The sequence below is a fragment of the Sarcophilus harrisii genome, chromosome 2, assembly GCF_902635505.1.
Source record: "Sarcophilus harrisii chromosome 2, mSarHar1.11, whole genome shotgun sequence".
NCBI classification, from domain to species: domain Eukaryota; kingdom Metazoa; phylum Chordata; class Mammalia; order Dasyuromorphia; family Dasyuridae; genus Sarcophilus; species Sarcophilus harrisii.
In genome coordinates, this window is record NC_045427.1 from 263,849,052 (window position 1) to 263,876,576 (window position 27,525).

General features: G+C 34.0%; 1 protein-coding gene across 2 annotated transcripts in view; it reads right to left on the reverse strand.

Annotated features, from left to right (window-relative positions):
* ZNF106 (zinc finger protein 106) overlaps positions 1-27,525 on the reverse strand; it is a 78,492-nt gene that overhangs the window by 11,939 nt on the left and 39,028 nt on the right. The window contains exons 11-15 of one of the 2 annotated variants that reach the window (XM_031952154.1): positions 16,345-17,053; positions 15,671-15,726; positions 13,687-13,832; positions 9,345-9,479; positions 6,517-6,633 (exon numbers count right to left, since the gene is read on the reverse strand). In XM_031952154.1, coding sequence (XP_031808014.1) covers positions 6,517-6,633; positions 9,345-9,479; positions 13,687-13,832; positions 15,671-15,726; positions 16,345-17,053 — 1,163 coding nt within the window. Of the gene's footprint in view, positions 1-6,516; positions 6,634-9,344; positions 9,480-13,686; positions 13,833-15,670; positions 15,727-16,344; positions 17,123-27,525 lie in introns of both variants that reach the window. The other variant, XM_031952153.1, reaches the window with a different exon arrangement.

Genomic DNA, 27,525 nt, shown 5'->3' on the forward strand with positions numbered 1-27,525 from the left:
ATAGCACCAGCCCTTTTTTCCCCACTTAATAGTCTAACTTTTTCCAATTACTTGTAATGACAGTTTTCCAACATTTACTTTTGTAAGATTTTGATTTCAAAATTGTTTTCATCTCTTCCTTTTTTCTCCCCTCCCCTCTCTAAAATGGCAAATAATCTAATATAGGTCATATGTACAATCATTTTTTAAAATTAAATTTAATTAATTAATTAATTTTTTGGTTTCTGGTTGAGGCAATTGGGGTTAAGTGACTTGCCCAGGGTCACACAGCTGGAAGTGTTAAGTGTCTGAGACCAGATTTGAACTTCAGGTCCACCTAACTCCCTGTACTGCTGAGAAGAGTTAAGGCTGTCATAGTTGATCATCACAATCTCAGGATTAATCTCTCAGGATACAGTATCAAAGTATTAAATCCTGAGAGATTTAATCTCCCAGGAGATTAAAGGCAAAGAGTCCCCATGTTTACCAAAACTTTCATAGTAACAAAAATGAGAAACAAAATGAATATCCATTCCTTAACATAATATCCATTACTTAACATAATGGCTAAGAAAATTGTAAGTGCAAAGATGAATAAGAAGCAATATAAGGATTTCAAGGAAAAGAACTGATGCAGAGTGAAAGAAGTAGGAGCAGAAGAATGACAATGGAAATTTAGGGGGGAGGGGGGGAGAGAAGAGAGAAGGAAAGAAGGCTTTTCTGAAGACATTTTATTTTTTTACCCTATAGTCATTTCCTGATACCACTGCACCTTACTCCATCTTCTATCTTTTAACAAAGAAAAGTCAGTAAAACCAAATAATACAGTGATTAAGTCTGATAGCTTCAGGGGCATCCTGAATTCATGTCCATGCATTTTGTGATCTGTTCTGAAGGCTTAAAATTGGTCACTACAATTAATCTCCTTGGATGCACACGCACGCGCACACACACACACACACACACACATATACACACACACACACACACACACACACACACACACACACACGGTAGTGGAACCACCAAGTTCATTTCAATTCAGTAAATATTTAAAGACTGCCTGTATTCCAGCTATTCTAAGAGTAAACAAAAAGAAAAAAAAAAATCAGTCTTCGACCTCAAGGAGCTTACATTCTATTGAGAGAACATAGAAAATTAAATTTAAAATATATACTAAGTAGTTTCCAAGGGGAAGGCAGCAGCAACTGGGAGATCAAAGAAACTTACTATAAAAGATGGCACAGAAGCTGACCACTGAAAGCTTTGAATTTTGTGAGATAAGGGACAAAGGAGGTACAACCCAAGCATGAGGATAACCTGTACACGGGTATGGAAGAGGGAGATCAAATGTTGTATATGGAGAACAGCAAAGCAGACTGATATGACTGTAATAAAAAGTCTAAGAAGAGGAATAAAGTGCAATCAGCCTAGAAAGAAAGGGTAGAGTCAGATTGTGAAGAGTTTTAAAAGCCAAGTATAAGAATCTGGTTTTTTTTCCAAGAAACAAGAGGAAAGCACTGGAATTTTCTGAGTGTGGGAATGATATGGTCATAAGTATTCTTTAGCAATATGACTTTGGGAGTTGTATAAAAATGGATTAGAAAATGAGGTAGACTGGAGTCGGGAAGACCAATCAGAAAGCTACTTTCATAATCCACCTGAGATCTAATGAGACCATGAACTAAGATGTCTTTAGTAAATGAAGATTAACATAAGAAACATTGTGAAGGGAAGTGAAGTTAATAAGATATTGTAATTGACTGAATGTAACAGATAAAGAGGAAAAGTAAGATAAGTTTAAAGTTGTGAACTAGGATGACAGAAATAGAAAATTTAGAAACATGGAAAGAAAAGGGGAAGAAAGAGCAGGAAGAGATTTGCCCCAATTTGTTCTAATAAATTCTTTTTATTGCAACAGAAATATAGCTTCCTACATATAGCTGGCAAACAGATTTTCCTAAAGTTCTGACAATGTCATTTCATTACTCAAACCCCAGAGGCTCCATATTACCTCCAGGATGAAATATCAGATTATTAATGATTCAGAGCAACTTTCATCCCATTCTGTTCAAGTCCACATAGAAATATTATATTCTACAAATCCAGATTTCATTAGGCACCACTTTGATGCTGTACTGATTATTTTTGATTTTCATCTCTTTAATTCACTGCTGTCAGCATTCAATTCTTCTAAGCCCATTTGCAAAAATTTAACACTTACCTAAGCCAATCTTTTTATGTTGTTCCAGTGAAGATAAACTTCTAATTTCAATAAAAAAAATAATAAATCTCCCTAAACTTATTTTTTTAAGCTTCTATCTATACCCTTACTTTTACAGAAACATGGCTTTATGCCGAGTGCTCCCCTACTGGCAAACCCCTTATGGAAATTGCATTTTCACCGACATGGAAAAGAAAAATTGAGTGGCTTCCTTCTCCTTGCTGCCCAATACTATTCCCAAACCACATTCCTCTCACTGATTATAACAACTATCATTTTGAATCAACTGTCTACCAACTTCATTATATTGAGTAATTATTCTATTTCTAGATTTTAAACTTGAAGTTTCCCTTCTCTTGCAACTTCTTTTGTCATCTTCTGTCTCGTTTCTCTAATATATCGTAATCCACCTTGACCACAAGTCAAGAAATATTACATCCTACAAATCCCAGATTTCACTGGGGACCACTTTGATACTGTATTATTTTAGATTTTCATATCCCTTTAATGTTTTGTTATGCAAATCTCCAACCACATATCACTCTTATTGTCTAGTTTCTTTACTCATCTTCCAGGCCATAAAGAATTACTTGAGAATAATGTGAACTCACAAAGGCCTGCCTAGCATATGACAAAATTCACCCTGCATAACTTCCATTAGAGGTCACTGTTACTACTTAGACATCTTATTATGCACCTCCTATTGGTTTCTCAGGAAAATCCTTCATACTACTACTTTTCTAAAATGTTATTTTTAAATTTCCTCAGAACCTGAATCCTATTCCTTTTCACCATTCTTAAATGAGGGTTTCACTATTTCACTTCACAAAGAAAGCAAACAACCAGCCTGAGTTCCTCAATTTACCATCTCTATCTCAAAACATATTTTTCTTTCTTTTTTTAAATTTTTTAATAAAGCCTTTTCTTTCTTTCTTTTTTTTAAATATATATAGCTTTTTATTTACACGTTATATGCATGGGTAATTTTATAGCATTGACAACTGCCAAACCTTTTGTTTCAATTTTTCCCTTCCTTCCCCCCACCCCCTCCTCCAGATGGCAGGTTGACCAATACATGTTAAATAATACATATTTTTCTATATGTCTTTCCTGTCCAATTTCAGTAGAGGAAGAAGTCAAACTGGGGCTTGGACACAAAGCTTTTAGTGGCTCCTTCCCTTCTGTATAACATAAATCTTAGGAGTAAAAAAAAATGCATAGGGCTTAGAAAAATGCAATAACCATGTTTCATCTAATCCCACTGCTCTTTTTAGCACCTTCTTGTCTTCCTTTACTAAGTTTCATTTTTAATCCCCAGTGTTACAAGTAAAAACTGTATTAATGGAAGACTAGAAGGAGCATCCTATTAGTACATAATAATAATGACAAAAACAGTACTAATACCTGACAGTTATATAGTGCTATAAAATTTACAAAAGGCTGTGTGTGTGTGTACACACACACACACACACACACACACACACAAATTATACAAAAGGAAAAGAAAGGGGAGATGGGAATGAGATTATGAATTCATTTATATCGGAAACTCAAGTAATAGTTTCTTGAGAATTCTAATGAATTCTTTTATACTGGAAAGGCGAGAAAACTTGTGCTATCAAAGTAGTTCAGCATCTTCTCTAGAACGTATTCTAAAACAAACAGAACCTAAATGACTCACTGATGTCCCTCCAGAAGACAGAGGCAAGATCTGAAGTCGTACCGTGTGCGTGCGCACATTCCTCCCCTCCTCCCCCCCAAAAGTGATCTTGCCTTTCCAACAATAGCTGGCTGAGCTATCATTCAGTACCAGATGAGCAAAGAATACTTGGAGAATCTGTGATCTCATCAGTGTGAGTACTGTGTACTCCATCCACAGATACAGATTACAATCTCTCGACAATTTAGCAGGTGACCTACGAGAGTTGCTATGGCTGAAAGATCACCCTGCAGCCAATCTGGTGAAGAGCCTCTCCGAATTTAGCTAGGCTGGTCCTCGGACAACAGACGTGGTCTGCAGCCGGGCCCACACTCGAAGCCTTTCCAGCTTGGTAGGACCTGCCAGAGCGTGTGCTCCGCTGGCATAGCCTTCGAGAACCCAGGGTCACCTCCACGCCACGTTGAGGCATCAGAGTAGGACTTCAGTGGAGGATTTTCATTGCAATTGCCAACCTGATGCAGAATGACAACTCAGCCAGTGAAAGGGCACAGAATGACAAGAAGACAGAAAGGGGAGACCCAAGTAAGAACATATATTGCTTCACTAACAGTTTTTGCTGAATCCTCAGATTGGCAAAGTGTCTTCACCACACCATAACTGAGACTGGGAATTGGAAAGGCTTCTGGATAGAGCATAGGCGCCTATAAATTTTACCACATAATTACACAGTCCTACTTTTTTTTCATTCCCACTGTAAATGTGTTCTAATAGGTCAAAGACGAACTTGTTGCCAGATCTAGCAGCCTTTCCTCCACTCCAATTTTCCTTAATCTATGAATGACTTTTATTATTAAGATTCATACATTCCTTGAAATTCTTTTCCTATTTCTTCCATGACAAGAAACTCTACTATTCTGGTACTTCTGTTTCCTTTATGTGTAATTCTTCCCTTTCATTAATTGCATATTACTCAAATTTCTTGGTCCTAAGCAGGTATCCACAACTCCTACCTCGCCACTCCCAAATATATACATCCTCAAAATACATACTTCTTCAAAAAACTCCTCTAGTCTATGATTTAATTCTCATAGCTTTGATGATTTTCCCAACTCTAAGTCTCCAGTTTTGTTCATTTCAACAAAATTCCAGTCTTCTATTTGTTAAATGAAGAGACTAGACTAGATGGCTTTTAAAGTCCTTATCGACCCTTAAAATCCTATGATTTATCTAATCTATAAATATCTGTGAAACATTTCCTTTTAAGCTTCTCACTATCCCCATCAAAATCAGTATGACTCATGTCTTTCAGTAAACTGTGATCTTTCTGGATTCTAATGACATGAAACCTGTATCTTATCAACTCTTTATTTATCCTCTACATCTAATCTGGTGCCAAATCTATAACTGCTTACAAAGAAATATTTCTCAAGTCTAGTCTCCACCTAATCTAGGCTCTTATCTCTTTTACACATGATTATTTTAATTGTGCCCTAGCTGATCTTTTTATTCCTTGCTTCAAGTCAAATTCAAGTATTCCAGATTAATATTATCAAAAATATTATTTAATGGGCAACTAGTTGGTATAGTGGAAAGAGCACCAGCCCTGAAGTCAGGAGGACCCAAGTTCAAATCTGATCTCAGACACTTAACACTTCCTGACTGCATAACTCTGGGGGGCAAGTCACTTAACCTAAACTGCCTTAGCAAAAAGTCCCATATAGAGAGAGAGTACATATATGTTATATATAGATATATTATTTATAAAAAGCCATCTCCTTACTTAATCTACAAAAGCTTTCTACTGCTTCCTGTATCACATATAATAAATTTTTCTGCCCGATTTTTCCAGACAGCCCTTAACACTTCTATACTTCTGATAGCAAACTCATTACCCCCATTCCTCTTCATTATCTGAAACACATAACACATTAAACGGATTTTCCATACTAGTTAAGTCTCCCATGAACTCAGGCATATTCTTGCATTGTTGGCTATTATTGTTTTACATTATTAGACAAGGATCAATGCACAACCCACATCACCTAGTATCCAAAGTATAGATTAAGTAGTCATTAAATGCTTGATTTTACTTGTGTGTATATGAGAGTGGGGGTGATAAGTACCACTTGGTAAAAAAGAAGACAGCTAGAGTTAGGAATCAAATCATGTTGCAACTATTTTGCTGCAATAGTAACTGTTAGAAAGTTACTATAATAAGCAGTAGATACCAAAAGATGATAGGCTTCAGAGAAAACATTAACCTTCAAATATGGAACAGAATAACATCTTTCTAAAAAAGATAGAAACAGAACTGTTAAAGAGTAACTTCTTAGCAAAATAAATCATGGAACCCCTCAGTAGTCACAAAGGCAAAGAAACCTAGGCTCAAGTTCTTCTTTAATCTTAATCAATTTTATTCATCAGTGGTTAAAAACAACCTGTGACTATCAATGAGAGTTTGGCTCAGAGATCCCTGATGTGGGAGAGTATGGATAAAAAGTACACAAGGTAGAATTCTACTTACCCATATCAAAAGAAAGAAAACAACCTGTTGGGGGACATCCTGCTGCTTTCCCCACAAAAGGAAGGAAAAAAATTCTCAGTGGAGAAGAAAAGCAGAAATAGCAAGGTAGCCTCTTTGTCAACCACTAACCTTTAAGCTGAAGGTGACTACTGTGCCATTCGCCAATCCTGCAAAGAGGATTCGCCACCGATTATGAAGACAAAGTACACGGTCTTCCAGTTGTAACTTCTCCAAACACACTCTAGTCTGAAAATGTGGAAAGGTCCAAATTAACAGTGACTTCTAGTAACAGAAAGCAAGAGAAATTCTCCTCTACTAAAGAATTATAAAATTAGGTACAGCTTCCCTATACTAATCCCATCCTCTCCCTTCCCATTTCCATCTTTCTTTGAATAAAATATCCAAAAGTTTTCCCTCAATCTATAGCATCTATGTTTAAAGATAGCCAATTTCTATACCTAAATGCAAAACTGACTAGCTGTGAATTCCAGAGTTAAAAACCTGGTAGAATATACGTCTTATTCTGTCAGGTTCAATGTCACCTGAATACTTTCTGAACTTAAGGAAGCAAGTTTTTGGTTTGGTTTACAAAGAGCTATTTCCAAGACTATCCTCAAAGTCTTTAAATGGATGTTTAAATTTATAAAAACTTAACAGTTCTAAAGGGGTAGATTTATGCAAAGGATTTTTGTTTTTCTTAATTTCAGTTGTGTGTTACTATTATTTTTAATTTGTTTGGAAAACTCAAAATTTGGTGTTTTGGATATTAAATATGTTAACAGTAATGTTGCATTAAAAATAACTATAGTCAATGAGTTGACTGTACAGTGACTAACTTTTAAGGAATGAATAATTATAGCAAATTTATGTGACCTGAAGTTCAAGTGATAACATTAGAAAGATCTGGGAAAGAAAAAAAATCTCTGATTACAAATATGCTGAATTAATGTAGGGTGGTGTTGTCAAATGTCTGGTCCGTTACAATGGCAAACCCAAAACAAAACATTGCACATGCAATGTGATATAAGGACAATAAAAGTATAATGCATTCTGAGAAAAGAAAAAAAGGTTAATAAAAGAAAGGAATTCTTACTTTATGGTCAAGATATCCATAAAGATACAGCATACAAAAAATAAATTTATTTCAGGAAAAAGTAATACGCTCTAAGATTTGCAATCAAGATAATTTGTTTTGTTTGACTATGCAGAGAGTTTTTGAATGGAAGGGGAAAGGTGGGAAGAAAAAGAAAATAGATTCTTGTCAATTGAAAAAAATACATATTAATTTTTTTTAAAAGGAGGAAATTTCTAAGCAAAAGACTTCATTAACAAAATGTTCAATTACCTGAAATTTATAGGGAACAAGGAATGCAATAACAACAAAACAACTTATATCAAGGATATACTTTTAAAAAATGTGGAGAATGTCCTTTGGTTAAGTACAAATACATCTCTACAACCTATTTTTTTAAAATATGCTTTTAACAACTAGAACCAATTATACAATAACTCAAAAATTCTCAGTCAATAAACATTAAAGATTATGGATTCTAATACTTGAAAATATATAAAAACATGAGAAGAATACAACAGAAGCAACACAGTGAATGTAGTGAATAGGGCCCTGGACTAGAGAATCAGGAAAAACTGGTGGTTTGAATCCCACATTAGGCACTTACTGGATAAATCTTTTAACCACTTTATACTTCAGTATCCTCATGGATAAAATATGAGATTTTGACAACATGGCTTATAAGGTGCCTTTCAGCTCTAAACCCTATGAGAACTTTAAATGGAGAAGGAAAAAAAAATTAGCTAAATCAGTCTCACTGTGAATGCCTAGATCTCAACTTTTAGGGCCTCTAACACTTAGGAAATAACATTATTTAATTTTTCAATACTTATTTTATTTTGGACTTCTCTCAAGAATAATTGATTTGAAATAAGAAGAATACAGTATAAAAATACTATTTATTTGCAGAATCTCAAGAAAACCATTGTCTCAACTTCACATAATTGTGTGGCTCATAAGGTCAAAAATATAAAGTTATCAGAGGTATTAGTTTTTTAGAACAAGCCAATTATTTTATTTCAGAGACAAGGAAATAATCCCAAAGAAGCAGTGATTTGCCCAGAGAAGTAAGTGGCAGGGCAGAAATACAAAAACAGCTCCTTTTCCTTTAAATCCAGGGCTCTCCACCACTATGCTCTGTAACTCAAACAGACTCTAGAATTGTATTAGCATATCATATGTTTTCTTCAACAAGACAATTCTCCTAATTCTCCTGACATTACCAACAGGGTGGACAAATGTTTAGAGACTATACTGAGTCTTAGGAGTTATAGTCATTCACTTCCTCTGGTAGTGAAGCTTCTGCCATGAGAAGCAGTCTGAGCAAGTGGATAGATGCCTTAGAAGGAGGTTTCTTTTCTCTACTGAGATGCCTCTCTATAAACCTAGATACTCTGCACAGGGGTATTGGGAGTAGTACTATCCCCTGCCTAAAAAATAATAGGTCCTCTGTCAAGAATTCCGTCATTATAAACTAATTTTTTTAGATCTTAAAAAAGTTTTTGCCATGTTCAAGATCAAACATTAATTATAGCTTAGCACAGTTTATCATTTGAGAACAAGACAGAAACACATAGGATGAATTGTTGGGCGATAAGGGCCCAAGCAAAGAAAGGAAGGATATCAATAGAGATCAAAAAAGTTCCCAAAGAACTTTATCTCCTTAACAAATATGCCTGTATCAGTTCTGAAACTATTCTTAGCCTCACATGTCTTAAGATGATACCTCCTCAAATAAGTCTGAAGGGTAACCAAGAGGTCAATCCTACATAATCAAAGGTGCACAGCAAAAGTTATGGAAAGGCCCTGTCAGGGTTTCAGCATCCCCTTCCTACCCAACAAGCAAATAAAAAGGCATTATTCAATTTGCCAACTATATGCCTACCTTGATGTTGTAGCAGTGGATGGTATGATCACTGGAACCAGTGTACAGGGCTGAGTTCTTTCCATTGGTCTGAGTAATCACGAGGCAGTTCACTTTGGAGGTGTGTCCCTCAAAAACACCCACACATTTCCTAGTCTAAAACAAAACCCAGGACAGATGATTTAAATATACTCTGGGGAGATATATGTGAAAAATCAACACTTTTCCAGGACATTTTCATTTCAGGATATATGTCTCCAAAAAAACCCACCATTATATAGCAGATATCCCTATGTATAACATAGTAACATATGCATACTTCAGAATTCCCTAAGGTAGAGTAGTTACTACCTTGGGGCAGGGTCTCCAATAAAAAAAAATCAATGAAGCATTAAATCTAAGGATTTATATCTAGATGCCTGCATTTCTGAAATATGGCTCTCTAAAAATATTCAACTGGGATTAAAAGCTCATGGGATTACTGCCGAATTGGAAGCACAAAGATCCCAGATACTTCCTATAGATCATGTTCTTCCTCATAATCTGTCTTCATGCTTTAAAACAACACTGTTTCTGAAGAGCAATGTTACAATCTATACATCTTTTGGCTAAAACAAATGAATGTACTGATTCAGTTAATTTCAAGATTGAAATACATTAAATAATTTTAAACATTAACCAGTAAATTCATATGGGATCCCAAGATTTCATGCTCTTCCCAAGCCACAGATTAAATTCTCATAAGAGTAATTCCACTTAAAGCTCCATCTAGCCCTCTCCATCCTACGCTGGTATTGTGAGCTTCATAAATTCTCTATAGGGAAAGATTTTTTTTGTGATCTACATTGACTATGGTACTTTGTTTACAATAGTATTTGAATTAATAACAATCTTTTCCAAATGAATATTGCCCATTTCTGCCTCCACACTTACAACCACTTATGGGTTATATAATCTCAAATGTTGGAGGGGATGTGGGAAAAGTAGAACACTGATATATTGTTGGTAGAATTGTGAAAGAATCCAACCGTTTTGGATAGTAATTTGAAATTATGCTCAAGAAGTTATCAAACTGCATACCCTTTGAACCAGCAGTGCTACTATTGGGCTTATATCCCAAAGAGATACTAAAGAAAGGAAAGGGACCTACATATGCAAAAATGTTCGTGGCAGCCCTTTTTGTAGTGGCCAGAAACCGGAAACTGAGTGGGTGCCCATCAACTGGAGAATGACTGAATAAGTTGGGGTATGTGAATATTATGGAATATTATTGTTCGGTAAGAAATGACCGGCCAGAGGGTTTCAGAAAGGCCTGGAGAGACTTATACGAACTGATGTTGAGTGAAATGAGCAGAACCAGGAGATCATTATATACTTCAACAACAATACTATATGATGATCAGTTCTGATGGACGTGGTCATCTCCAGCAATGAAATGAACCAAATCAGTTCCAATAGAGCAGTAATGAATTGAACTAGCCACACCCAGTGAAAGAACTCTGGGAAATGAGTATGAAGTACTACTAAAATTCCCAATCCCTCTATTTTTGTCCACCTGCATTTTTTTATTTCCTCGACAGGTTAATTGTATACAATTTCAAAGTCTGATTCTTCTTGTACAGCAAAACAACTGTAAGAACATGAATACATATATTGTATTTAACATATACTTTAACATATTTAACATGTACTGCTCTACTCTGCCATCTGGGGGAGGGGATGGGGAGGAGGAGGGGAAAAATTCGAACAAAAAGTTTTCCAATTGTCAATGCTGAAAATTTTTTTAAAAATGTTTGGGGCAGCCCTTTTGTAGTGGCTAGAAACTGGAAACTGAGTGAATGCCCATCAGCCGGGGAATGGCTGAATAAGTTATGGTATATGGTATAAGTTATAGTATATGAATGTTATGGAATATTATTGTTCAGTAAGAAATGACCAATAGGACAAATACAGAAAGGCCTAGAGAGACCTACATGAATTGATGCTAAGTGAAATGAGCAGAACCAGAAGATCATTATACATGGCAACAACAAGACTATACTATGATCAATTCTGATGGACGCAATTCTCTTCAACAATGAGATGATTCACAACAGTCCCAATTATTCAGTGATGAAGAGAGCCATATACAACCAGAGAGAAAACTGTGGGAACTGAGTATGGACCACAATATGGCATTTTCACTCTTTTTGTTGTTCGCTTGCCATTTTATTTTGCTTCTTTTTTTCTTGTGTCGCATGATAATTGTGAAAATATGTATACATACATTGGATTTTAGATATATTGGACTGCTTGCCATTTAGGGGAGGGCATGGGGGAAGAGGGGTACTGGAACATAGGATTTTGCAAGGGCTAATGTTGAAGAATTGTCCATGTAAATGTTTTGAAAAATAATATCCTCCATAGAGTTGCCAAAAGCATCTTCCTAAAATACAGCTGTAACTGCCACACCTACTCAAAATATCTCCAGCAATTCACTATTGCCTCAAGAATAAAATATGATTTCATCAGTTTACTATCTGAAGCTCTTCATACTCTGGGTCCAGCCTGTCTTTCCAGCCTTACCACCTATCAATTGTATAGACATGCTCTACAACCAACCCATTTGCCCTTGAATGATAACTCCTATCTTGATTTTGCATAGTTTTTCCATGTCTGGCCTGAATTCCCTTCTCACCTCTGACTCTCGAAATCCTTAGTTTCATTCAAGGCTCAATTGAGATGCTATATCCTGGGGCAGGCAGTCTTTCCTGGATTCCTCTCATGGTTAGTAATCTTTCCCTCTTCAAATTTTCTTGTACTGAGTTATATATTTATATTTTGTACCTCTCAGCGGAAAGTTCCTTCATTGCATTTTTAAAAAAATTTATAAAACCCTAAACATAGTAGGAGCTTAATAATGAAGTGAAAAAATCTTCATAGAATAGTCTCAAGAAAGAATGAAGAAAAAAAAATTAACAGCTAAGACACTTTAGAAAAATAATGGGCCAAAAATATTTTTGCAACAGCACATATATCTTATAAGTTTTAAAGAAAATATATTACTTCCCTTCATTAGATAGAAGAGGGACAATGACTTGTGGGATATTGCATCTGCTGTCAGATATGACTGATGTGTTATTTGAACTGCCTTTTTCCTTCTAAAATCTTTATTACAAAGTATAGCTTGCTGAATAAGAAAATGTGAACAATGTTTTTGGAAATAAATATGGTATGGAATCAAAAAGCATCAATAAAAAAATGCCTCAATCTACTCAGAGAACTACTAGTTTAAAAAAAGCTCCCATACCCGTCTCTAGCATAGCAAACAAGTCCAAAGCATTCTCCTGGCAGTAGATTTTCTTGGGCTACTGCCTAGCATCAGTTAGGCCTTAGACACAAATTTATTTTCAGGACTATGCTACAGCAATGACTAACACTTAGAAGATTAAAGGGTTATAAGATTTAAAGTGGGGAAGAGACCTTTTCAAGCTCACTGAGTCTAATTTCTTCATTTTACAGATGAAGAAGGTGGGATGTTAAATGACTTTCCCATAGTCACACAGATATTAAATGACTGATTATGAATCTAAACATCAAATTATTTATTTCTTTTAGACACTAGAAAATGCTGGTGTTCCTAGGTATACCTATCTACTTGTTACATAGGGAAGTAAAATTGTTAAATATTATGTTAAAAAAGAATTTATTTCCTTGGAAACTAGAAGCAATAAAAAAATGAAACTGACTTCTCAGTTTTGTTTTATAAGTTAAGGGCTAGCAACACTTTGTTTCCCCCATTGAGAATTCAGACTACTTAGCCCTTTTTGTAGTGACAAACAACTGGAAACTGAGTGGAGTTCCATTATTTGAAAAGACTTAACATGAACTGATGCCAAGTGAAGTGAGCAGAACCAAGAAAACATTGTAAACAGTAACAAGATTATATGAACAACTGTGATGGCTTTAATTTTTCAACAATGAGGTGATTCAAGCAATTCCAATAGATTTCTGATGGAAAAAGCCAATATACATCCAGAGAGAGAACTATGGAGACTGAATGTGGATGAAAGCATAGAATTTTCACTTTCTCTTGGTGGTGATGTTTGCTTGTTTGTTTGTTTTTTTTTTTTTTCCCCTTTTGATCAGACTTAATTCTTGCGCGGCATGACAAATATGGAAATATGTTTAGAAAAATTGGACATATTTAATCTATGTTGGATTGATTGCTGTCTTGAGGAGGGAGGAAGAGAAGACAAAGGGAGAAAAACATGGAACACAAGGCTTTGCAAAGGTGAAAATTGAAAACTACCTTTGCATATATGTGGAAAAAGAAAAAGCTATTATTAAAAAAAAAAAAGAAAAGAAAGCAAGCACTACTTACCACCAAGTTATAGGCTCTAACTGTTTTATCAGCTGAACAGGTATACAACAAATTGCCAAAAATCTGAATAGCATTCACTGCAGCTTGGTGTCCCTCAAAATTTCCTTCAGTAGGCTCTTCATCATCTCCAGGCTCTGAAGAGATTTCTACAAGGCAAGAACAAAACATGTTTTTTTAACATTTTTTTCTTCTTAAATCAAGCTTTTGATACTGTTTTTCTATTTCTTATATCATCATAATTATCCCCATTATCACTCCCCTTCCTAAGTGCTATCTAATAACAAGTATTTTTTTGATTCCTCCCACACCCCCAAAAAACAAGGGGAAAAAAACAGCAATATAACTGAGCAATATGTGAAAAAATTGAAACAAAATGGGCAATATGTAAAAGCTATGAACTTCAACTTTCCCAAAGGGGTGAGATAGGGTACCCTCATATCTTTGCATTCAAGTTATACATTGGTTGTATCTTATCACAACTACCTCAGTGATCTATTATTAAGCTAATAATTCCACAACCCCTCAACACTGTCTGTTACCAATTTTTTGGTCATCTCTGCCAATTTGCAGGCTATAAAACGCTTAAGACTGTTCTAATTTGAACTTCACTGTTCTAATTTAGAGTATTTCAATGGTTGTGAATGCCTGTTTTGAGAACTCTTCATTTAATGGCAATTTATCCATTAGCGAATAGCCATATATTTGTTAGTCGTTTATACATATTACATACTAAACCCTTATCTGACACTTCTCCAAACTGTTTTCCAGTTTTCCCAGTTTTTAACAAGTTTTCTCCTAGGTGATTTTTCAAACAATTCCAGCATTTGGATTCTTCTTTGCCTAACTTGTTCCAATGATCTATTTGTAAACCAATGTTAGATGGCTTTGATGACTAATGCATTATTATTATATTTTAAAGTCTAAAACACCTTTCCCTCTCCATTTCTCCCTTTTTTTCATCATTTCATTTAATAACGTAGATCTTCAGCTTATCCAAATGATTACTATTTTATAAAGTTCTATGAAGTACCCTTACTAATCTGATTGGTATAGCATTAAAAAGTGTAAATTATTTTGCCAGTATTGTTATTATTGGCACAGCCCAACCAAAAGCACTAAATATTCTTCAGGCTATTGAAGGTACTCTGTGTAACTGAATCTATATAATTCTTTTGTGTGCTTTGGTAGTCTGATAGCCTCCTATTTTATGTATTTTGTAGTTATTTGGAAAGAGATCTCTCTATTCTTGTTTCTTGAGTCCTGTTATTATATAAAAATGCTGTTGATTTTTGAGGTTTACTTTACAGCTTGAAACTGTGCTAAAGGTATCAATTATGCCAATTAGTATCTTTTCTGTATCTCTAGATTTTTCTAAGTATACTATCACATCAGCAAACAGTGATACTGATCTATTCTTTTCCTATCTTTATGCCTTTAATTTCATAAATTGGCTTATTACTGCTGCTAACACTTTCAGAACTGTTTCAAATAACAATGATGAGAATAGATATCCATGCATTATTTGAACAATCTGAGACTTAAAAACAACTCTATGAGATAGGTACATTTTCGAAGCTAGGAAACTCGGAGAGATTAGCTGGCTTAACCAAGATCACAGACAATAAATGTTAAGAGGTGGGAGTCAAATCAAGATCTCTCAACTTCAAGTTTCTCAACTTCAACTTTCTCTTATATCATATGATCTCCCTAGTTAGAGACCTATTCTTCCCATTAAGCATTCCCTTCTCTAAAGGGTACTTTTGAAATGCAAATATACTTGGAAGAAGAGAGTCACATCTTAAAGGGACTTCATGTGTCTTTTCCAAAAAATGACTTTAAAGTTAACTTTAGAAAAATTTTGCCTATTTTAAATTTTACCTCATTCTAATTAGCACCAGATCAAAAAGTAGGCTCCATTTTGGAAGTATATGCAATACAACTTTATGCAGTTAATAATACTTTCCTGGTTAATCAAATTAAATACCTGAAGAATTCTTTGACCCCTTTATCGAGGAGATGGAAGTCTGAGTTTCAGCCACACTACAAATGAAAAGCAGACAAACTCAGCATTAAAATTAAACAGACAAAGTAGCAAAACTGAAAGCTTTTCTTTTAATTCAAGGAAGATTTTTAAAATAGTTAATAAGAGTGGCCAAATCAGCATTCCAGACTCACCAAATGTCTGGCTTTACTAAAACTCAATATATAATTTACCCAGTATTTTTTAAAATGGATCCTCAAATAGAAAATGAAATTTATTTGATGCAAATCCTGAGGTTAGATTTTCCACTATTTCATCACTCTTATTCAAATTTGAATAAAAAGAGTCTATTCTCAGCCATATGGGTTTTTCCTCCAATGATAGAGGACACAACTCATCAACAGCTGACTGTCCTTTATGATTTTGTCTCTGTTCTCCCATAAATTTGTTAGAGCAAATACAAGCAACAAGCTAGGAGGCCTATTGGTTCTTTTGATACTTGGGATGTACCAATGGAACAGGCAAACTATCTGGATTGTCACTTGCTCTTGGCTTTTGATCATATATATACTAGTCACATGAGTATATGTATATACATATACAATCTACGTAAATGATGATTCACAAAATAAAGAAAATTCCATAAGAGCCATGCTGATCAGCCAAAAAGTTATTACCTTCTAGGAATGCCATCCTTATAATGTGTTCCAATTTCACTGGTAGAGCTTACTTCATCACATCCAGAACGAGATGCTTCCAGCAGGGATTGCTCTGTAGAGTTCCAAGTATCATCTTTACATGGACTATCTGGTTTCTCCTCTCCAGACTCAGATGATTCAATGGCTACCACTTCTAATTGAGGGTTAGGAACCTCAAGGACTTCCAGGGAAGAGTCACTGTCGGGTTCATCTCTAGCTCTGTCTGGCTCCTGATCAGTTCTCCCATCTTCCTGTCCCAAGGATGTGGAAGTTGTAACTTTTCCTCCTTTAAGCATCTTTCCAGCCTTGATTTTCCTTACAGGTTTAGCAGTAAAGACATCCTGTTCTGTGTCACTGTTCTCAGGCACATGGGCTGCTCGCAGAGTTTTCTTTTTCCTAAGCTTCTTTTTTTTCTTATTTCCCTTGCTTTCAACTGAAGTGAGAGTGGTTTCTGCTGGCTGTTCAGCCAAGAGTGGGTGCCCTTTCTCCAAAGGACTTTGTGAAGGAAAGGTCAGGCTCAAAAAGGAGCTGCTACAGGGCTCAACAATGGTACTATTTTTGGTTGATATCTCTCCCTCTTTCTTTATGATGAGAGGGCCAATTAATTGGGAACTAGATTGTTCTAATCTTCTGGTACTTCCTTGCTCCAGGGATGACTTCAGTTCTTGGCTTGCATGCTGGAAACTCTCTGTTAAGTGGGAGAGGGAAAATGTCCCAGTGATGATTGGGTACAATGAACAGTTTCCACTCATCTCTCCTAAAGAAGAAAAGGCAAAATTACTGCATTTTTAAAACTTTGAACCAGTTTAAAAGTATATAGTGATTTAATCTAATAGCTACCTGGTTTCACTTGTAGGCAGAAAAAAGCACAATCATTAGTTAGTTAGTTAATTTATATCTCAAAGAGAACAAAATTCTAGTTTTTCCAGCCTAAGAAAGGGAAGCTTCCATCATTATTTCAGGGTACAAGTAATTTCTGGTATACATTTTCTTTCAAATAGCTTAGAAAATCAGTATTTTAAAACTATTTCTACAAGGTTTTCTTTTAGGTTTTTAACTCCCAAACATTACATACCAACACTTAAAATTACCTTTATATTCCCCCCATACAAATAAAATGTCTGGCTTTTTGCTTAGGAAACCAGATTACTCCTAAATTATCAGCAGAATAATGACCATTTCAAAAGAATAACAGAAATTTTTCAAGGACTTGGTAGTTGTTTTGAAAAGAAAGCTGAATCAGGAAGGATTTGATATTGTTTCTTGTTAGCAGGCTGTTATGAGAGGAGCATAAAAGGTATGTCATAGCCATGAGAGCTTTAAGGGGAGATTTCTCAGAACTAGGGCTGGAAGGATTCTTAGATCTTCTATTCCAAGCCCCTTCCTTTACAAATAAACAGAAGAATCAAGTGATTTGTATAGTCATACATGGAGTATAATACAAGACCTAAATTTGAATTCAAAGTACAGATTTCTTTCTATAGCACCATACTTAATTTAAGTCATCTGTCCAAAGTGGAAACAAGTGGAAAGATATAGCAATATAATCCTAAAATGGCAGGGCTAAAGGGAACTATGAAATCTAAGTGATTTCCTTCTTCAGAAAAGCAGTCCCTATTTGATCAAGTACTAATTGTTACATTCCTTGAAATATGTGAATATTAGAAACTAAAAAAATTCTAAGTTGAACTAAAAGCAGGATCAATAAAACCATAAATGGCTCATTTATTATTTCCAGATTGGGGTACTTGGGGGAGAGGGAAGGGAATTTGTCTCATCCTATCATACTGTGGTTCAGTCCTTGAGTACATGGTAGTTCTTTTTTCTACATCAATAGGAATTCAGCAGATTATCCACAACTGGGTTAAAAGTTAATTGCTGAAGAGATTGTTTTAAAAGCCAGAGGATGGGGCAGGAAGAAAAAAAAAAAAAAAAAAAAAAAAAAAAGAAACATTTATTTCCCTGACATCAGAAAGCATTGTTATTAACATCTACATCTAAATTAACTTAGTGAAAAGAGTCTTGAGGGAAATCTTTACTCTATCCTACTCTACCCTACCTACCCTGTAAGTTTCAGGCTTCAATTCTCTTCCTAGTAGCTGAATATATGTCTGTCTTATCATTGTCATACAACTCAGCCTCAACTCTCTTCCTTTTGCATATGTATACTTTTACTGTCTGGACTATTGAGACAGTCACTGTCAAATTATTAAAGCTAAGCTCCTCATGCAAAAACTTACCTGATTAATTTCGTTTTTGATGAAGTTGTTTGGCCATTTGTCCAAAGTGGTTAGTTATACTTTTGTATGCTCAATTAATAATTCCATTTTCAAGGAAGGTATCATATTTGGGTGTGAGTTGTTAGGTTAGTCTTTTTAGCTATTTGATCGCCAAAGCTAAAAGATCCCAAAAGCCCATGACACTTTTAGAACACATATAGGAGAAAAATCGCCAACAAAGGAAGTTTTGTCACAGTTCAAATAGAGAATATATACAAAACATCAATAAAGGTGTAGATAGGAAGATGCAGGGTTTAATATTGGGGGTAAACTGAAACCATTTTTTCCATCTTAGTACACCAATACATAATTCACACAAATAATTTTAGTGGGAATTGAAATCTTAGAATCTGGAAAGTTGTCATTTAAATATTTAGATGACTCCATTTAAGAAATTTTCTACTTCAACATTGTTCTATAAAAAATGATGAACAAGCCGATTTCAGAAAGAGCTGGGAAGATTTACATGAACTGATGACAAGTGAAACAAGCGGAATCAGGAATACATTGTACACCAAAAACAGCAAGGATGTGCAATAATCAAATGATAGACTTGGTTCTTCTCAGTGGTTCAATGACCCCAAGCAATCCCAACAGACTTAAGACAGAAAATGCTATCTGCATCCAGAAAAAGAACTATGGAGATTAAATGTAAATCAACATTTTTTTTTCTCTTCCATGGTTATACCCTTTTGCTGATTTTTCTCTCCCAACATGATTCATAAAGCAATGTACATTAAAAATAAATTTGAAAAAAAAAACTGTTGGAAAAAAAAGTGAGATTCTATTTCCCTTGTACAGCAAGAAATGAATCTTCTGGTATATTCTTTGATGTGCCCTTTTTGCTGTATTTCTAAGATCCCCTGTGGCACTGCTGAATTTCATTTTGACCTTAACTGAAAAGCTCAAGGAAATTATTTCAGAGAGGAATCTAAGATAAATCATTCTACAATCCCTAGAATTAGGTCTAATTGCATTGTTATATGGGAGTTTCCTAATATTCCTCTAAGCCTTATCACTGAAGCTTGATCACACATCAGAATGTGTCAGAACTCAATGGAAAGGCCAGAAATTATGGAAAGTGGACACAGCAAACCTTCTTCCTCTTGCCAAAGGCAGCCTTTCTGAGATTAAAATGCCCCTAAGAATAGGGAAAACAATTTTGAATTCTAGAGTCAAAGCAGTGTTAGTCTCAATAATTTAGTAATACAGAAACTACAGGTGAAAATATCTTCAGATAGTTCAGCATAATCTTAAAGGCTATGGTAAATTATTTTGAAAAAATTAGAAAAATTAAAATAGGAAATCTGAGTGAAATGTGTACATGCACAAATATCTAATTTACTATCATAACACAAGGTCACTGATTTAAAAGTGAAAGGGTAGGGGGCAGCTAGCTGGTGCTGTGGATAGAGCATTGGCTCTGGAGCCAGAAGGACCAGAGTTCAAATCTGGCTTCAGACACTTAACATTTGCTAGCTGTGTGACCCTGGGCAAGTCATTTAACCCCAACTGCCTCAACAATAACAATAAGAACAAAAGTAAAAGAGTCCTTAAAGGCTATTTACTCCAAACATTTTTTGGATATGAGTTAATTTAGACCCAAATAGCTAGGAAATGTTCCCAAGGACATGAAAGAAGGAAATGTCAAGAGTTCAGATTCAAACTCAAGTCCTTGGTTTGCAAAATTCATCTTTATTTAAGTAATAACCTAATTCTTTTTTAGGGGAGGAGGAAAAGAAAGGATCTTCACTTTCAGCCCTATTATATTTGAAGCAATAAAGTTCTAATCTTAATAACAGCCAAAATAAAAGAATTAAAAATGTATTAGAAAAATTAGTCATAACAGCATCTAAAGAAAAAGAATTGGCATTGTAAGAAAGAAAATGCCTGCCAAAAATGGAAAAACAAAAGGGAGATAGGTATCCTTCCTGGCGGGATCATTTACAATGTAATCATATATAAATCTCCTACTGAATGGGAAGCAGAAAAAAAGAGGAGGGGCAAAAAAGTATGTTGGAAGCAGGAAGAAGGAAAATAAAGGGGAAAAGAATATGCCTAGCATGAACTGTGTTATATTATTATGTTATTATATTATGTTATATTATTAACCAATTATTATTATTATTTATTATATTTATATAATAATATAACATATTTATTATATGTTACATTATTACTAATTATTAACTAAGAATAAATGAATATTAAAGGACACAAAATGAACTAGGTTGGGGGGGAAAGGAATTAGAATAAGGCAAGGGAAATGTATTATGCAATGTATTATGCAATTTAAAAAGAAAAAAAACAGGAGCTGACAACAAAGATAAAAACTACAATTTTGGAATTTTAAAGTAACAGTAAAAAATTATAAATTAAGGCCTTATCAGAAAAGTAAATATTGAAGATCAGCACAAATAACTGATTACTAAATAAAATATTTAAAAGATATAGTAAAGGAAAAGGAAATAAAAATACCTGGGCATGTACTAATACCTAATTTCCACTATATGAGAAGACTTAGCAGATTCTGAGTTTGACTTACCTAGAATAAAATATAAGTTACTTAAAAAACATAGGTTAGAATATTCAATTAACTCAAAATGTTATGATATTATGACCAAAAAGTGATAATCTTATGCAATACTTAAACTGAAAAGATGCTTCAGAAAAATATTTCATCAGTTACGAGATCTCTGAAAAATAATGGATGACCTCACAAGAGAACTCTTAAGAAAAGGTCAGGGTAGGAAGAAAGTTGAATGAATAGGTAGAAATTTCTTTTCTAATGGCGACTGTGAAGAAAGCTTTACGAGATTGAAAAACAGAACTCAGCTGAACTCTCCCAATATTCCCTCTTCAAACAACTTTAAAACAATGTTTCAAACTGAATTCTGGAGTGGCACAGCCAACAGAGTGAGATATCCTTCCATTCCTAAAAACAACAGAAGATGAAAATGAGATCTGTTACAGGGAAGGATAATCAGAGTCCATGTGGATACAATACCAGTGTTGGGACTTCATGGTAGTGATAGAATAGCAGCTTCTGGTATTCTCAGAACAAAGACAGTTAGGGGATCTTCACAACTACTCAGAAAGAAATTATATTATACCTCTATACTAGCACTGAATAAGAACAGATTCTGTTTGGCAACTCTGTAATCTGTAACCACTTCTGGGTCACCTGAGTGAGTCAAAAAGAAAATGAGGGTTCTGAGGGGCAGTTTAACATTTCTAGCCTGAAGGGAGCAGGGAATCTGAGGAACAGTAGTATCACTTCTGATCCAAGGGAGAGGGGGCCCTGAGAAGTTGTACTAATTGCTATTCCAAAGGATTAGGCTTTTCCCAGCTAAGACCAAAGTACAGACCAAGAGGGCAGTGGCCACCTCTCTCTTAGATCAAACAATCTTGAAAAGCACCAAAAACTTTAGGGCCAATATTAACTTTAGGTTAGAAAATGAGCACACAACAAAGAATTTGACCATAGAAAAAAGCTATTATGATGACAGGAAGATCTCAAGATTCAAACTCCAAAGACAAAGTTGAAATAGTGACCCAAAAAAAGCCTCGAGAGGAAGACTGGAAGGTGAATTGTAAAGAAACGCAACAAAAATTCCTGGAAGAGATTAAAAAGAGAAAACTTTCCCAAAATATGGAGAAAAAATTAGATGAAAACAAAAGAAGAAAATTATGAAAAGAAAACACACAAAAAAGAGCTCCTTAAAAAATAGACTTGGCCAAATGGGAAAAGGTACAAAAATTCATTAAAGAATTTATGAAGCAAAATTGGCCTCCAAAAGAGGAACCAAACGTTTTCACAAGAAAATAATTCCTTAAAAATTGGAATTGGAAAATAGAAACTAATAACTCCATGGGACACCAAAAATAAATAAATAAAACAAAGTTAAGTAATGAAAAATTGAAGAAACTGTGAAATAGCTCATCAGCAAAATTGACTGACCTGGAAAATAAATCAAGAGATAATTTAAAAATTACTGGGTTACCTGAAAGGCATGAGCAAAGTAATAGTATAGACATTATATTTCAAGAAACTATAAAGGAATACTACCCTGATATCCTAGCATCAGAGGGTAAAACAGAAACTGAAAGAATACATCAACCACTTCTTGAAAGAGATCTCAAAATGAAAACTGCCAAGAAACTATAGCCAAATCCCAGATCCCCCAGGTCAAAGAGAAAATACTTCAAAAGTGCTCAGAAAAACAACACTTAAAGCAACAGTAATAATCAAACAAGATTTAGCAGCTACTACATTAGAGTGGAGGGCTTTAAATATGATACTCCAGAAGGCAAAAGAGATAGCATTACAACCAAAAAAAACCTATCCAGCAAAACAGTACAATCCATGAGGAAAAAAATGGATACAATGAAACAGAAGACTTACAAGCATTCCTGATGAAAAAAAACTAAGAACAAAGAGAAAAATCTGATTTTCAAATACAAGAATAAACATAAGATAAACATGAACAAGAAATCCTAAGGGAATCAATAAGGTTAAACTATTGACCTTTCTATATGAAAATGATACAAAGAAATTTATCATTATTAGAACATATAGAAGGTTTCTAAATAGAAAGAGGATGCTGAAGTGAGCCAATTATGTGATGAGGTTTTTAAAAAAAGATAGACAAGAAAAAAGCATGCCCTGGGAGAAGAGGAAAAGGAAGAATGGGGAGAATTATCTCAAAGAAAAAAAAAAAAAAAAGAAGCATCCAAGAAAGAGCTTTGACATGGAGGGGGAAATGGTACATGGAGTGAGTAATGTTTGACGCTTACTCACTGGTTCACAAAGGAAGAATACACACACACACACTTACAGAAATCTATCTTAGCCAATAGGGAAGTAGGAGGATAAGAAAAAAGGAGTGTATGATAATATACAGGGCAGATAAGTAAAAGAAGGCAGTACTCAATAAATATTGACTTTAGAGCAGAGACAAGATAAAAAGAGAACTAAAAATAAAACAGAACGAAATAGGATGGAGGAAAATGCATTGTTAGTAATCATAACAAGTAATCATAGACAAGTGGAGACAAGTAAACAGCAGAATGAGTTAGAAACCAGAATTCAACAATGTTTACAAGAAACACATACAACAAAACACAGAGTTTGTTTGTTTGTTTTTAAAGCAGGGGTAGCAATTAATGATCAGACAAAAGCAAAACAAGACCTAACTAAAAGGGAAACTACATCTTGCTAAATAAAAGAAATCATAGACAATGAAGTAATCAGTATTGAACATATATGCATCAATCTAAATGCTTAATGGAGAATTTAATTAATTACAGAGTAAAACTATACTACTGAGGGAAGACCACCTTTCTCCTTTCTCATATTTAGATAAAAAATTATACTATATACTTTTGGAGAAAAATGAAGACCTCTGGAGACAAATGAATGGGAATAGAAAGGAATATACTTTTTTTTCAACTATACATAGTATACCTTCAGAAAAAGTGACCATGTATTAGGTCATAAAAATTTCACAACCTAAATCATAAAAGCATTAATATTAAATGCATCCTTCTCAGGCCATGGTGATATAAAAGTTACATTTTAAAAAGGGCCATAAAAGCATAGATTAAAAGCTAAAACTAAATAATCTAAAGAATGAATAGATCAAAAGGCAAATCACAGCATCAATCAATAATTTCGTTAAAGAGAATGACAATAATGAGACATTCCAAAATTTATAGGATAAAGCCAAAGCAATACTTAAGGGAAAATTTTATCTTTAAATGTGAACATCAATAAAAGAGAAAAAACAGATCAACAAATTGACATGAAATAAAAAAAAGAAAAAGAACAAATTAAAATCCCAATTAATAAAACACACACACACACACAACAATACATAAACCATTTGTTAATTTGTTTTTTCAAAGGAAGAAAACCAAATTATTATTTTCAAAAATGAAAAGGATAAATTCACTACTAATGAAGATGAAATTAAAGCAATTACTAAAAATTATTTTGCATAATTCTATGCCAGTAAAAATGACAAAGTGAAATGTATGAATATTCACAAAAATATAAATTGTTCAAATTAACGGAAGAGGAAATAGAATGCTTAAAAGATTCTCTTAGAAAAAGAAATTGAATAAATCATCAATGGTTCCCTAAGGAAAAAACCCCAGTTAAATTGTTAAATTCCATCAAAATATTTAAGGGACAATTAATCCCATTACTATATAAAATATTTGAAAAAAAATTAAAGTCCTACCAAGTTCTTTTTATGACATAAATATGGTAGTGACATATCTAAACCAAAGAGAGTAAAAACAGAAAAAGAAAACCACAGACTAATTTCCCTTATGAATGCTGACTCAAAAAATTTTTAACATTAGCAAGGAGATTCCAGCAATATATGACAAAGACCATACCCTATGACCAAATGGGATTTATTGCAGGAAAGCAGGGCTAATTCAGCATAATTGACCACATCAATAACAGTAACAAAAGTCATACAATTAAATCAATGGATACAGAAAAAACCTTTAACAAAATACAACACCCATTCCAACTGAAAACACTGGAAAGCATAGGAATAAATTAAACCTTTCTTTAAATAAGCAGTATCTCTCTAAAACCAGGAGGAAGTATCACCTGTAATGGGAATAAACTTGAAACCTTCCTAATAAAATCAGGAGTGAGGCAAGAATGTCCATTACCACTATTATTATTCAATATTAAATTAGAAATGCTAACTATAACAATTCAAAGAAATAAATTGAAGGAACAAAATTGGGTATTGGGCATACAAAATTATCACTTTTTACATAATGATGGTATACTTAAAGAGAACCCCAGAGAATCAATAAGAAACTAGATGAAACATCAACAACTTCAGCAATATTGAAGGATATAAAATAAAATCACATAAAACAAACAGTATTTATATTTACTACCAACAAAACTGAGCAGCAAGATACAGAAAAAGAAATTTCATTTAAAATAATTGCAGACAACATGTCTCATCTGCCAAAACAAACCCAAGAACTATAAGAACAGTTACAAAATACTTTTCACAATAAAAGCAGATCTAAACAACTGGAGAAATATATTTGCTCTTGAGTAACCTGAAGTCATATCATAAAAATGATAATTCTAAGTTTATTTATTTAGTGTCATACCAATATAACTACCAATGAATTTTTTTTAATTATTTCTATTACTTTTTTAGCTAGGAAAAAGTGGCAAAATTCATCTAGAAGACCAAAAGGTCAAGAATATCATGGTAATGAATGGGAAAAAAAAAATGTTAAGGACGACAGCCCAGCAGTTCCAGATTTCAAACTATACAATAAAGCAAAAATAACAAAACAATCTGGTACTGACTAAGAAATAGAGTGGTAGATCAATAGAATGTATTAGGGATATAATAAATACAAAGTAGTAATCTAGTGTTTGATAAATCAAAAGATCCAAACTTTGGGGCTAAGAATTGAACATTTGACAAAAATCACTAAGAAAATTGGAAAGCAATTTTTTGACCAACATCTCACGCCATATGTCAATAAAAGATCAAAAGGATGATTTAGATATTAAAGGTGAGATTATTAAATTAGTAAATTAGAAGCCTGGAATAATTTATCTGTCAACTACATTAGAGTATAGTTGTTATCTAAGAGTTTGAAAGGAATATAGGAAGTAAAATAGCTCACTTTGATTACATGAAATTAAAAAACTTTCGAACAAAATATAATCAAAGTTAAGAGTAAAATAGGAAACTGAAAAAATTTGCAGCAAATTTTTCTGATAAAGGGTTCATTTCTCAACTACCTTGGAATACATATGCAGAAGATAGCAAATTTATAAAAATGAAAGACATTTTCCAGTTGATAATTGGTCAAAGGATATGAACAGGCAATCTTCAGAAGAAATCAAAGTTATAAAAATGTTCTAAATCATAGTTAAGAGAAATACAAATTAAAACAAGTCTTGAGAGATCACCATACATTTATCAGACTGCTAATATGACAGAAAAGGAGAATGACAAATACTGGAGGGGATGTGGAAAAACTGGGACACTAAAGCAGTGTTGTAAACTAGTCCAACCATTCTGGAGAACAATTTGGAACTATGCCAATAGGGATAGCAAAACTATGTATACCCTTTAATCCAGCAATACTATTACTAGGTCTGTATCCCCAAAAAATCCAAGAAAAAAAGGGGAGGTTCATCAATTGGAGAATGTCTGAGCAAGTGTGAGATAGTGTGTAATTGTGATGGAATATTATTGCAAATTAAGAAATGACGAGCAATATAATTTCAGAAAAATCTGGGAAGACTCATATGAACCCATGCAAAGTGAAGTGAGTAGAAGCAGAACACTACACACAGTAACATCAATATTGCAAGGATCAACTATGAAGACTTAGCTATTTGGATCAAGACAGTTATGCAAGGCAATTCCAAGAGGCGTGATGAAAAATATAATCATCCTCCAGAGATAATAAAGGCATAATTTTTAAACTTTAATTTTGTTTTGTGTTTTCTTTGGCAATATGGAAATGTTTTGCATTACTTTACATGTAGAACTAAAATCAAATTGCTTGCCTTCTCAAAAAGGAGGGAAGGCAGAAGAGAGAGAACAATTTTAAAATATGATTGTTGGAAATGTTTTATCTATATCGGGAAAATAAATAAAAATTTTGGGAGAGGGGGGAAGTTTTTGGCTCCTACTGGAGCTTAGAGATTAAGTCCAAATGTACAAGACAAATTATCTAATAAAGGGGCATAAAAGAGGGCACACTGTATAGTAACACCATAACAATGTATTACAAAATAAAAATGAAAAAAAAATTCATATAGTAGAATAAGAAATCAATGTATGAATTAGTTATATAATGAGCAAAA